At 41.2% G+C, this 14022-nt stretch overlaps 1 protein-coding gene across 1 annotated transcript in view; it reads left to right on the forward strand.

Moving 5' to 3' along the window:
• ap3b1a (adaptor related protein complex 3 subunit beta 1a) overlaps positions 1-14022 on the forward strand; it is a 319942-nt gene that overhangs the window by 159631 nt on the left and 146289 nt on the right. The window contains exons 14-15 of the mRNA XM_070879808.1: positions 8973-9082; positions 11248-11424. Of these exons, the coding sequence (XP_070735909.1) occupies positions 8973-9082; positions 11248-11424 (287 nt within the window). The remainder of the gene's footprint in view (positions 1-8972; positions 9083-11247; positions 11425-14022) is intronic.

The following is a 14022-nucleotide window of genomic DNA, read 5'->3' on the forward strand; positions in this document are numbered from 1 at the left end:
GCTCAGAGGTAGCGCTCTTGTCTCTCAGTGGTAGCACTGTTGCCGCAAAGTGTTGGGTTTAAGTCTTACTCCAGAGACTTGAGCACATCATCCAGACAGACACCTCAGTGCAGCACTGAGGTAGTGTCGGAGGTGCCATCATTCAGATGAGTTGTTAAACCGTGGTTCAGTCAGCACTCTTGCGTCGAAGATCCCATGGCACTATTCGAAGAGGAGCAGGGAAGTTTTCGTCAGTGTCCTGGCCAATATTTAAGCTTCGACTAACATGACTAAAACAGATTATCTTGTCACTCATTTCATTGCTGTTTGTGGGAGCTCGCTGTGTGCATTGGCTGCAGCGTTTCCTAAATTGCAACAGTGACTATACTTAATAAGTACTTCATTGGCTATCAAACTCTTGGAGATGTCCTGAGTTGGTGAAAGGTGCTACATAAATGCAAGATCAATGTTTAATCACATTCACCTATGCTGTTCCCATGTTTCTTCAATGCCATTTCCTTCATCCACCTGTGCAATTTAATCTTGAATCTTGACATCATTTCTGCTTTAACCACTAACCTTGGAACTGAATTCTATAGCCTTGCAACTTTGTAATGAAGATTCTCCTGCCCTCTGTTCTAAATCTTTTGCATTTAATCTTATATCTATGGTCGCTCGTTCTTGACCCCATCACTGCTCTAAACTATCTGCTTCTGTCTACCGTGTCCCATCATTTCAAAATGTTAAATACTTCTATCCAATGTTCCCGTAATTTTTTTTGAATGCGTGGCCCATTCAAAATACCGTGCATTGAAAAGCCGGAAGTGTGGGAGGTCCAGAGAGCTGCACAGCCGCGCAGCTTACAGGAAACATTGCTTCCATCATATTGCCCTATTCTGGTTGATTTAATGAACAACATGCAATTTTTTTCAAGTCTGTCTTCATTTTTTTTAATTTCCATATACCAGGCATCATCCCAGTGAAAACTGCATTGTACCCTCGTTAAAGCCTCAATATCCTTACTATAGCATGGTGCCCAATACTGAAAATAGCACTCTAACTGAGGGCTTAATGAGGCTTTATATAGGATCATTATAGGATTACTTCTTAGCTTTTGTATTCTATACCTCTTTGGATAAAATTTAGAATTCCATTAGCTTTCTTTAGTCTTATCAAGCTGAGGTGCTGCCTTGAATGTCCTATGAATCTGTAACCCTAAATCCTTCTACTCTTCCACTGCACCAAGCCATTCAGAGTATAATTACTGTTTTTTTTCAAAAATTAAAATGCATCAGCTCACACTTACTAACGTCGAATCCCATTTGCCACCTTTGACCCCATTCTCCCATCTTAATAGTATCCCTTCGCAGCTTCCTTTGGTCTTCAAATAATTAATTATATCTCCTATTTTGGTATCATCTGATCTGGTCAGCTTCCTTCTTTTATTCAACAGGCCGAGGTCCTTCCTCCCATGGCAATTTCTTTACCAAATGACCACTAATACATGGGTCTTTTTTTTGTTCTTCCTTGACAGATATTCTGGTAGTTTTCCCTCTGACTCCTTATCTGCCTGGCAACTGGCTAGCAGAATTAAGCTATTGGCTCCCTCCCCAGATCACTACCAGACAACCCCAATGTTATATGCAAAAATACACACTTGCTCCCCACCATTTCATGGGATTGTCTACTGGAAGCACTATGAACCCCCTAATATCACAGGTCATTAAGGGTACTAGTTTCAACGGCAGGCCCATGAATATACCAAACTTGTATTTGTCTAGGTGGCTGCAGCCTTTTCCTATGTTTAAAAGCAACCAAGAGTATCTTGGGTGAATTAACGTGTAAAATCTTGAAGCTGAGTTCATATCGGAGCATACAGACGTACGAAAGATGGAGAGGAAAAGACAAGGTGGTCCATTATGCCTACCCCATACAGTAATGACTTACAACACGCAGGATCTCTTGGGAAAGGGAAAAAAAACAACGGCAATTTAGGGAGTAGAAAAATCTGGAAAACTCCTCTCTGGCTCCTTTGAGTGATCAAAGTGAATCCAAAAGAAGACATTGAAGACTTTATATTATTTATTATTCCGCCTACGTTCTGTATGCTATCTTTTCTGCCCCAGTCAGAAACTAGTCCAACCCTCTTGAAGATATGTAACAAATCCACACTGGAAGTTTGTTCCATAGGTCGACTATCCTTTGTGATGAGAAGAAACTTCTGACATGTAACCTAGTTCTAACAGGTAACTTAAAATGCATTTAATTGAAATAATCTTATATATATGAACGCAATCTTGTCCCTTCATTATTTTAATGAAGGGACCCCTATCATAAAAATGCTACCTGGAAGCTACTTGCAGGCACACCTCACCCTCAACTGAGCCTCGTTAAGTGTGTCCCTGGTCCAATATCTATAGCCTGCCAACTCAGCAATGTTCTGAAATGCAAGGTGCATAAAAGGACCTACTGGGATTGTGGTACCCTGACTATGTGTGGAGTCCCTATGTTAATAGAACAGAGAATGTTGAGGAATTTTCTCGGAGGAGCAGGAGAGATTGAAAAACCAGTCTATTGCACTAATATCTATGCCTTGCGGTAGAGATCAAGCAGCCCAGGCCAAGCTGTGGGAGTAGGTTGCTTTCATTTCCATTTTAATTGGGATATGGTGTGCAATGCAGGAAAATCTAAAAGCACAGTGCAAGATCACATAGATTCTTTGAACAAATATATATGCACAGCTTGTAAAATATCTGACCCCAAAAATGACATTATCCTTATTTATACCGTATATATTGTTTTAAATGCAGGTCTGTTGGAGCAGAAAATTACAGGCCATTCAGTCCTGCAGCAAAATAACTAAACTAGGGTAGTTTTGTCATTTGCTCCTTGGACTGCATCGCAAAGGCAAGTCTTGGGGATTAATCTAAAGCTTAATTAAACCGTTAGATATCCCCTAATACTTCAGTCTTTTCTCTGCTTCATACCAATCCCTTGGTGGTAGTGATGTGTTTTTTTTCAGTTTATCAAGGTCACTAAGAAAATCTGATGGGTTCAATTGACAATATTCCACTACTAGAAAGTGATATTAGTGCTTTTTAATGACAGTCTGCTACTTTATGAAGGTTACAGCTAAACATGCTACTCTCTTGCCTAATCATCATCATCATAGGCAGTCCCTCGGAATCGAGGGAGGCTTGCTTCCACTCTTAGCATGAGTTCTTAGGTGGCTGTACAGTCCAATACAAGAACCACAGTCTCTGTCACAGGTCGGACAGATAGTCGTTGAGGGAAAGAGTGGGCAGGGAGCCTGGTTTACCGCACACTCCTGCCTGAGCTTGATTTCTGCATGCTCTCGGCGACGATACTCGAGGAGCTCAGCGCCCTCCCGAATGCACTTCCTCCACTTAGAGTGGTCTATGGCCAAGGACTCTCAGGTGTCAGTGGGGATGTCGCACTTTATCAGGGAGGCTTTGAGATTGTCCTTGTAACGTTTCCCCTGCCCGCCTTTGGCTCGTTTGCCGTGGACGAGTTCCGAGTAGAGCGCTTGTTTTGAGTCTCGTGTCTGGCATGCGGACCATGTGGCCTGCTCAGCGGAGCTGATCAAGTGTGGTCAGTGCTTCAATGCTGGGATGTTGGCCTGAACGAGGATGCTAATGCTTGTGCGTCTGTCCTCCCAGGGAATTTGCAGGATCTTGCGGAGACATCGCTGGTATTTCTCCAGCGACTTGAGGTGTCTACTGTATATGGTCCACGCCTCTGAGTCCTACAGGAGGGGGTGGGTATTACTACGGCCTTGTAGACCATGAGCTTGGTGACAGTTTTGAGGGACTAATCTTCAAACACTCTTTGCCTCAGGCGGCCGAAGGATGCACTGGCGCACTGGAGGCGGTGTTGGATCTCATCATCAATGCCTGCTTTTGTTGATAGGAGGCTCCCGAGATAGGGGAAGTGGTCCACGGTATCCAGGGCCACGCCGTGGATCTTGATGTTTGGGGGTCAGTACTGTGCGGCGAGGACAGGCTGGTGGAGGACCTTTGTTTAGTGTAAGGCCCATGCTTTCATACGCCTCGGTAAATACGTCGACTATGTCGTGGAGTTCAGCCTGTGTGCACAGACACAGGCGTCGTCCCCGTACTGTAGCTCAACGACCGAGGTTGGAGTGGTCTTGGACCTGACCTAGCATTATAGGGGCATACTGTAGGAATTTAAACATATCCGCATTTGTGTGATTTGAGTGTTACTTTTCTGATAAAGTAGGAACTTCCCATATGGTTTGTAACTTCCCACATGGTTTGTATAATGAAATGTTCCTCAATAATAGTCGAGTATTGGGAGTAGATTTTCAAATTTCACACTAGGAGTAAACAGCAAAAGACTGGTGTCGCCTGAAAAATCAGAACATCACGGAACACTTTAACTAAAATTTTGTTATTGGATTTGATAGCACAAAGTTGATGTTGGACAATAATTATGTGAAAGAGAATGCCAGTACTATTCCTTGACCAAACAAGTGCTTGGACAATTTTTTTCAAAATTCTTCTTTGTTCTTGAGTTGAGCATGGCAATGGCAAGGTCGCATTTATTACCCATCACTTATTTTCCTTGAGAAGATTTTCTTCTCATTGAACCACAGTAGTCCTTGTAGTGATGTTGCTACCACAATGGTGTTAAATAGGGATTTGCAGGATATTGACCCAACAACAATGCACAAAAGACAGGACAGTGTGTGACTTGGGTGGGGAACCTGGAGGTGTTCCCATGACATTGCTGCTCATCCTCCTTGGTGGTAGAGATTGCAAGTGAGGGAATTGTTATCAAAGTAACCTTGGTGAGCTGCTGCATTCTGTAGATCATACATACTGCAACCACAGTGTGCCAGTGATGAAAGAAATGAATATTGAGTGCAGTGACAAGGGCACCAATGAAGACAACTGCTAACGATGTAATTGAAGGTGAGTGGGGAGAAGACTGGGCCTTGTTTTGTTCGAGCAGCTCATTATCTGGCATGAATGTTGCCTGCCACCAGCTCACCTGGTTGTTATCCAGGTTCTGCTGTAGGCTGATAGGGGCCGCTTCATGGTCAGAAGAGTCGTCAATGGAGCTAAACACGAATCATTAGAGAACCGCCTCACTTCGGGACTTATGATGGAAGGAAGGTCTTTGATGAAGCAGCCGATGGTTTGGCCGAGGGCACTTTCCAAACTCTTGTGATGTCTTGCCTCCGAAGCACTGCCATTTTCAAATCAATCAAAATGGATAATTTTACTGGATTCTATGATCTGTGTTCAAGCATTTTTCTAACCCGCTTTTAAGTTTGCACAGTTTTGTGTCTGCATACTGACTGCAAAATGGCTTCTTAATCAAGCATATGCCTCTTTCCACACACTACACTTCACTTCCAGCACCAAGTAAAAACAGCTCATGGATTTAAATATTTAAGATTCCGATATCGTTGATGTAATTGCCACAGCCACCATCCGTATCTTTCTCCCCGCTTGCCCCGACTACACTCCAGCCTCTTACCTTAGCCCCAATTTCCTCCCTATTCACTCTGCAGATTCTTTCAAATTTATTTGCCCCCCCCCCTCACCCAGGTCTCTACACACTCATCTTTTGTTTGGCATTCACCGTCTGCTCCCTAGATTCTCTCTCTCCAACTCCTACCCACCGGGTTATCCTTTGTGTCCCTCCTGCTTGCTGAATATGTAAGTTGTCATTGCCTCCCTTTGTGCTGGTACTGTCCTGCTCCCTTTCAAACTCTCATCACTTCCCACCCTTAATCTATCTGTTCTCTCCAATTATCAACCCAGCTCTACCTTTCTATCCTTTCCAGAGTCCTTGAACACATCACCTCTCAGCACCATGGTTCAAATCCATTTAATCAGGTTTCCACTTCAATCACAGCAAAGTTACCAAAGATATCTTCTATGACTGCAACTGCAGGGTATAAATCCTACTTGTCATCCTCTACCTCTTTACGGTGGGTGTTGGATACAGTCAACCACGTCATCCTCCTCCATCTCCCCTCCTTGGTACTGCCCTTTAGTGTTTCCATCCTTGCCTGTCCCAACACAGGCAGTGCATCTCCAGCAATAGTTTCTCTTCCTCTCCCCACATTGTCACCTACGCAATGCCCCAGGAAATGAGCCTTGACCAACTCCTCTTCCTTGACGAGGTGTTTTTGCAATGTCATCTGTAAGGTGACCTCATCCAGTTCCACCTCTCAACCTCCTCTATGGTGTTCAACTACCTGTATGACATAAGGTTGTGCCATAATTTCATTAAATTGAACATCAGGAAGAGCAAAACCCTCAAATAAATCTCTGCTCCCTTGCCACTAATTCTGTCCCCCGACTTAGCTGCTCACTCAGGCTGAATCAGATGGTTGGCAGCCTCTGTTTCGTTCCTCCAGAGTCGAATTTCAAACCCCACGTCCTAAACTCGCGTCCTATATATCACCAATACCACTTAATTCCACCTGTGTAGCATCACCCTTTCCTGGCCTTACCTCGCCCTTCTCTGTTAAAACATTTTTCTGTGCTTTTATTACCTCCTAGACTTGATTTCTTCAACACACTCATCAGCCTTCTGACCTGCAGCCACCATAAACCCAGTCTTATTCAAAACTCCACATCTTGTCCAACTTGGCCACCACTCCCATTCTTGCTGGCCTATGTTGGAAACCTGTCCCCCAACACATCAAGCATACAATACTTCCTTTTTGTCTACAAATCCCTCCAAGATCTCGTCCAACTCTAGTTCAGAAATCTTCTCCATCCTTTGTCTCCTCTGGCCTTCTGTGCATATTTACTCCTGCTCCACGTTTGGTGACCGAGCTTCCATTGCCCCCGCCTTACTCTGAGTCATTCCCTGAACACCTTTTTCGTTTTACCTTTTCTTTCTGTCTTTAAAAGTTTCCTTAAAATCCATCTTTGACCAAGCCTTCAGTCATGTTTCCACTCTCCTGTGAAGGCTCAGCTCGTGTTCCTTTCTTCCTGTGTGAAGTGCCCTGGGGTGCTTTTGTATATTGAAGGCACAAAAGAAATGCAAGTTGTTGTTGAAATTTATTGTATTGGTCTGATTTAGTGCATTTTTTGCCCAATTTAAGTCCTTGAGCATATTGTCTCCCAGATCACCCCACCTTTTTCCCCAACTGCCTATCAAGAGCACTGAAGCATCCCTAACCGAAATCACCTGCATATTAACCCTCCTCATCTATTTCAATCTCCCTGTGGCACAGTTTGACCACACCATTCATCATCACTTGTCTAGTTGATGGGTGGCTTGCCCACACTTGGTTATAATCTTAGCTAAAGCTTTTCTACCAATAGATTCTCTTCATCTTGGTTTCCTCTTCTTCCTTATCTCTATGCTGCCCCACGGCAGTACATTGGACATCTTCCGCTGATCGAGCTCTACCTCTTACCCACCTCTCTTGTCATGCTGCTTGTCTGACATCCAGTTTTGGATGAGCTGCAGTTTCCCCCGTCTAAACATTGGGAAGACCAAAACCATTGTTTTTCATCCTGGTCACAAACTTCACATCAGCTCCATCCCATTCACCAATCGCTGCCAGACTATTAGCAACTTCAACATTCTATTTAACCTCAAGCTGACCTTCTCACCCCAGATCCTCTCCATCACGAAGACTGCTGACTTTTATTTCTAATGTCATTCACCCCCAGACTTGACTCTGCCAATTACTTTTCATTTCTCTCTCCTTCTTGAAGAACCCCCTCCCTTAAAGCCCACCTCTTTACTAAGATTTTGGTCACTGCTCCTAATGTTTCATTCTTTGTCTTAGAATCATAGAATTGTGCTGCACAGAAGGAGGCAATTCGGCCCATCGTGCCTGTGCCTTTGGTAGAGCTATCCAATTAATCCCACTCCCTGCTCTTTCCCTATAGCTCTGTAAATGTTTCCCCTTCAAGTATTTATCCAATTTCTTTTCGAATGTTGCTGTGGAATCTGGTTCCAACACACTTTCAAGCAGTGCATTCCAGATCATGACGACTCGTCGTGTAAAAATAAATAAATGTTTTCTCATGTCGCCTCTGGTTCTTTTGTCAATCATCTTAAATCTGTGTCCTCTGGTTACTGACTCTTCTGCCACTGGAAACAGTTTCTCCTTATTTATTAAATCAGCATCCATTTTGTTTCCTTGAACATTTGTGAATCTTCTTGAGACATTTATAAATGCAAGTTTTTGTAAATTCTTTGGTGTCCCAACGTGTGTTGACCAAGCCTTTTTTGCTCCAGGTACATTGCACATCTTGCTTCAAATGGTTCGTCACACTTGATTGATGCAAGATATGTAGGATAACCATGCCAAGCTCATAGTCAATTTTTCCACAGGTTGGCGAATACTATTACGCTGCACACCATCTTTAGTACAAGATTTTAAAATGCTTTAAGTTTCCATTGATAGAAAATAGCTGATTAGCCCACCAACTCTATCAGCTCCAGAAATGTCACGGCCTTAACTGAACAAAGCTAATGTACAAGTGCAGGTTCTGCTTTCCTGAGTAGGAGATGGAATTTTTACTCTGTGCTATTCACTTGCTCTCGTTCAAAAACTGAACTGGCATTCAGATACCAACAATCTACCTTAGCCATGATGTAATAAAAATCAGGGATGTGAAAAGCCATTTTGCCGAAGCTCATCCCTTGATCAACGCAATTCTCCCATCTTCGGAATAACTGCACATTGATTTCCCCTAATGTTTTTATAACTCGTTTAAATATCTAGAAAATATGCAGATTTAAGATTTGCTATAAATAGTTTGAAAATGAATTGGGGCAATAAATGTTATGGTTTTTGAATTATAAATTGCATCTATGTTGGTCATCTAGTTGCATTTCACCTGCTCAAGCAGATGTGTGAAGGGTCACAAGCAGCGCTGGAGGTAGTAAATTGGTCACTGCTTTTATTAGAGCCTGGCTTTATGTTCAGAAATTGTTTACTTTACAGTTTATCTTTCCTTCCACAGAAAATGTTGTTGCAGAAAGTGTAGTGGTCATCAAGAAGCTACTCCAGACACAGCCATCACAGCACAGTGAGATCATCAAACATATGGCCAAACTTCTAGACAATATTGCAGTAAGTATAAATTAAACATTAACTGTCAAAGAAAAACAGATGTGTTCATTTTTAACTGCTAATAATACGAAAAAGAGCTTCATGAATTTTATCACTGGTCTACTATTACAATGTATTACCCCACTTGTGCACCTTTGGCTATGTGACATATCATCTGAAATGCTTTCTTGATCGTAAACTCAACAGATTTCAATGTATTGCAACATATGCTATTAATTCGGATATATGCTATATCCTGGTGTTGCCAATGCTTGTGATTTTATTCATGGTTTATTGATTTTTGTATTTTTGTCTTAATGCATGTGATTCATGGGGGTGGCAGGGAGAGATAATCTCCTCATTCCCATTTCCTCTCATCCTAGTGATTCACATGCTTTAACACAGCAGTGCAAAATCAATAAATTATGAACAAAATTGCAAGCGTTGGTAATTCTGCCTTCCTTTTTTGTGTTCTTTATAGTAGTCTAATGTGAAACAATGATGTATATGACCAACTGAAGAGAGGACCCAGTACCTCCCAAGAACCAGAAGGAAATGAGTTTAGTCTACAGGACTGGGATAAATTGTATATGCAAGCTGTTTTTTTTAAGACACGTATTCAATGCCATTAAACCCTCTGCTCCGAACCCTTCCCCTGCTTCTCTGCCCCCGCCTCACCCCATATGGATGGTATAACCAATTCTATTTATTAATTAAAAACGTAAGTAAAGTCCATTTGGATCTCCCATGATCAACACTCTAGACTCTTAACTCCCCAGTTATAACATTCAATCTCATTTTGTAATGTCTGTATTGTCCCACTTGACAGATTATTTCAAACCTTTATCCCAAACATTTATCACTTAGTTAATTTTTTTAAAAGTTTTTTTTCCCCTCACTCCAACCTAAAATTTTATGAGAAATTTTATTGTATTATGCCTCTGATCCTATATTTCTGGCTTAGTTCAATATTGTGAGTTTGATTTTACTACACTTAATATTTTATATTTAGGTTCTCCCTTCATCAATCTCTTTGTAGACTTTATCCAATCTTTCCTCATGGCTCATCTTGTTCTACTTGAAATCAATGCTGTTGCTGTTCTTTATATGATTTCTAATACATGTGTTTATTTTATAATGATTTATGAACATGGGCACCCAAATCCCTTTGCTCCTCCATAGTTCCTAGTCTCTCACCGTTAAAGTATTCTGATTTGTCTCTTTCAGACCTCACACTTCCCCACATTGAACTCCATCTGCCATAGTTTTGCCCACTCATCTAATCTGTCCATGTCCATCTTGTAATTTCCTGCTTCCATCCAACTTCATGTCACCTTCAAGCTTGGATACAACTCCCTCCCTTCATTCACATCCCACCAATCAGGGAACATGTTCATTAAAAATGTGGTTATGGCATCTGTTTTCTTTCCGTCTGGTCCAACATCAATAGTGCTTAATGATTCCTTTGGCAATGGCCAAGTACCCCACAAGTTTCTTCTTGGATCTACTTTGTGCCATGTGACCAGGGGTTTCTGTTAGCCTCTGGTCCCTTAACTTATCAAGTACTTCTGGCATGCTGACTTCAAAGTAATCTAGAATGCTGTCAGTGTTTTTCCTTCATGTCATCTATGGTTCTACTTTATAAGTTTGGGAGAACTCCCCTGAATCTCTGTCCCACAATTCTCTAATGTATTTAGGGGTTTGATTTTTTTTTTTTTGCAGTCAAAACATTGGTATTTATGAGCTGCATGGATGCCCCAGTCATTTAAAAAAAAAAAAAAAAAATCTTGACCCAGTTAATCTGGAACCTGAAGTGTTTATAAAATGAGTTAGCATTGTGGATTTTTTTTTAGGATTTAAGTTCTCATTGCTATAATTTTTTTTTAAGGTGTTCAATTTTTAAAAATATTTTTCTCTTGAGAAATGTTCCTTGGTTACACTTATGTGCTGGTTAACACACATTTAGTCAGAATGTTGTATAATTTTCACGACTCATCAGAGTACTTAAGTAACTAAATCAGTATTTTTCAAATTAGTTGTTGCAAGTCTAATTTTTTTTATATGTTCCATGCTATACTAATGCATCCTGATTAGTCTTTATGCTATACAAATTGAGAAATGCTTTTTAAATCTCACATTAATCATTTATTGGGTTTGAATGCTTGCCTCCTCCTTTCTCTCTCAAGGTATCCATGGCTCGAGCTAGCATCCTTTGGCTAATAGGTGAATACTGCGAGCGTGTGCCAAAGATTGCACCAGATGTTCTGCGGAAAGTGGCGAAGAGCTTTACAAATGAAGAGGAGATAGTGAAACTACAAATTCTAAATCTGGGAGCTAAACTCTACTTAACAAATCCCAAACAGGTGAGAACTTGACAAAAGGATAGCAGTTTTTTTTCCCAAAGTCACTCAAGGTTTAAGATTGCCTTTACATTATCGGTGGTATATTTTAAACTTTAATGTGTGCTTTTCTCTAGTAATTTGTCACTCGCTTGCAAGTTATACATAATGTAAATGGAACAAACGCGAATATAGAATGTTAAGTGTTTGAGTTTCGGAATTGATTTCCTTTACACTGGGCAGCACTTTCCAGGGGTTGTTTAATCTTTTGACCAAGGCAGATTTCCATGACACTTCATTTTCCATTTTTGGGATTAAAATTATTGTATAATCTCTCTGTATAAATAGAGAATGAAAATACAAGAAAATTGGCAAACACATGAAGCACTGCTGAGAGTCTGTGTTGGAGTATATGGTCTGTGGAAAGAATAAACTTGATGGGTGAAATGGTCTTTTCTTCTTCCATTCTTTAGGTTTATGACCTTTGTGGTCGTGTGATACAAAACTAATCATCTGTTACTAAGCAAAGGGAGCAAGTTACACTGATGCATGACTTGCATAAATGGATTACAGTTGAAAATAAACCTTTGTGCATAGTATCTACTCCGATCTGTTTTTGGATATTTCATTGTTAATTTTAGAGTTTGTAATTTTAAAATTCTCTGTTGGAAAATAAATAGTTTCCTTACTGCAGATATGTAAATGTCACAGATGCATTAATCATTGCATCTAATATAGGGGAGCAGCTATTTATCTGTTTAGGACAAATGGAATTCAATCCGGAGAAGTGTGAGGTAATGCATTTGGGGAGGGCTACCAAGGCAAGTGAATACACATTAAATGGTAGGATACAGAGGTGTAGAGGAACAAAAGGATCTTGGAGTGCATGTCCACAGAACCCTGAAGGTAGCAGGTCCGATAAATAAGGTGGTTAAGAAGGCATACAGAATACTTGCCTTTATTAGCTGAGGCATGGAATACAAGAGCAGGGAGGTTATATTTGAACTGTATAAAACGTTAGTTTAGGCCACAGCGTGCAGTTCTAGTCACCACATTACAGGAAAGATGTGATTGCACTAGAGAGGGTACAAAGGAGATTTATGAGGGTTGTTGCCTGGACTGGAGAATTTTAGCTATGAGGACAGATTGGGTAAGCTGGGTTTGTTTTCTTTGGAACAGATGAGGCTGAGAGGAGGCATTATTGAGGTGCTGAGATAAAATGGATAGCAGCGGGGTCAACAACCAGGAGGCATAGATTTAAAATAATTGGTAGAAGGTTTCGAGGGGATTTGAATAGAAATTTCTTCTGGGGGTCTGGAACTCACTGCCTGAAAGGGTGATAGAGGCAGAGACCCTCACCACATTTTAAAAAGTACTTGGATGTGCACTTGAAGTGCCGTAATCTACAGGGCTACGGACCAAGAGCTGGAAAGTGGGATTAGGCTAAATAGCTCTTTGTTGGCCGGTGTGGACACGGTGGTCCGAAATGGCCTCCTTCCGTGCTGTAAACTTCTATGATTTTATGTGGGCACTAAGAAAAATAATAAAGCTATTTGCAACTTTCTTTCTATACCAAATATTTCTGTTACTGAAATGTTCTGCTTAAATATGCATGTTTAACTGGGACTTTATTCAGAATCTCCCCCCCAATTTGAATAAATGTACAGTACTACCAGAACCTGTATATAAGAACATAAGAAACAGGAGCAGGAGTAGGCCATACGGCCCCTCGAGCCTGCTCCGCCATTTAATACGATCATCGCTGATCCGATCATGGACTCGGGTCCACTTCCCTGCCCGCTCCCGATAACTCCTTAGCCCCTTATCGTTTTAAGAAACTGTTTATTTCTGTCTTAAATTTATTCAATGTCCCAGCTTCCACAGCTCTCTGAGGCAGCGAATTCCACAGATTTATAACCCTCAGAAGAAATTTCTCCTCATCTCAGTTTTAAATAGGCAGCCACTATTCTAAGATCATGCCCTTCTAGTTCTAGTCACTCCCATCAGTGAAAACATTCTTTCTGAATCCACATGTCAAGCCCCCTCATAATCTTATACGTTTCGATAAGATCACCTCTCATTCTTCTGAATTCCAATGAGTAGAAGCCCAATCTTCTCAACCTTTCCTCATAAGTTAACCCCCTCATCTCTGGAATCAACCTAGTGAACCTTCTCTGAACTGCCTCCAAAGCAAGTATATCCTTTAGTAAATATGGAAACCAAAACTGCACGCAGTATTCCAGATGTGGTCTCACCAATACCGTGTGTAAAGCTGTAGTAAGACTTCCCTGCTTTTATACTCCATCCCCTTTGCAATAAAGGCTAAGATTCCATTGGCCTTCCTGATCACTGGCTGTACCTGCATACTATCCTTTTGTGTTTCATGCACAAATACCTCCAGGTCCCGCTGTACTGCAGCACTTTGCAATCTTTTTCCATTTAAATAATAACTTGCTCTTTGATTTTTTTTCTGCCAAAGTGCATGACCTCACACTTTCCTACATTATACTCCATCTGCCAAATCTTTGCCCACTCACTTAGCCTGTATGTCCTTTTTGCAGATTTTGTGTGTCTTCCTCACACATTGCTTTTCCTCCCATCTTTGTATAGTCAGCAAACTTG

Source organism: Pristiophorus japonicus, chromosome 1 (genome assembly GCF_044704955.1).
Source record: "Pristiophorus japonicus isolate sPriJap1 chromosome 1, sPriJap1.hap1, whole genome shotgun sequence".
Lineage (NCBI taxonomy): Eukaryota > Metazoa > Chordata > Chondrichthyes > Pristiophoridae > Pristiophorus > Pristiophorus japonicus.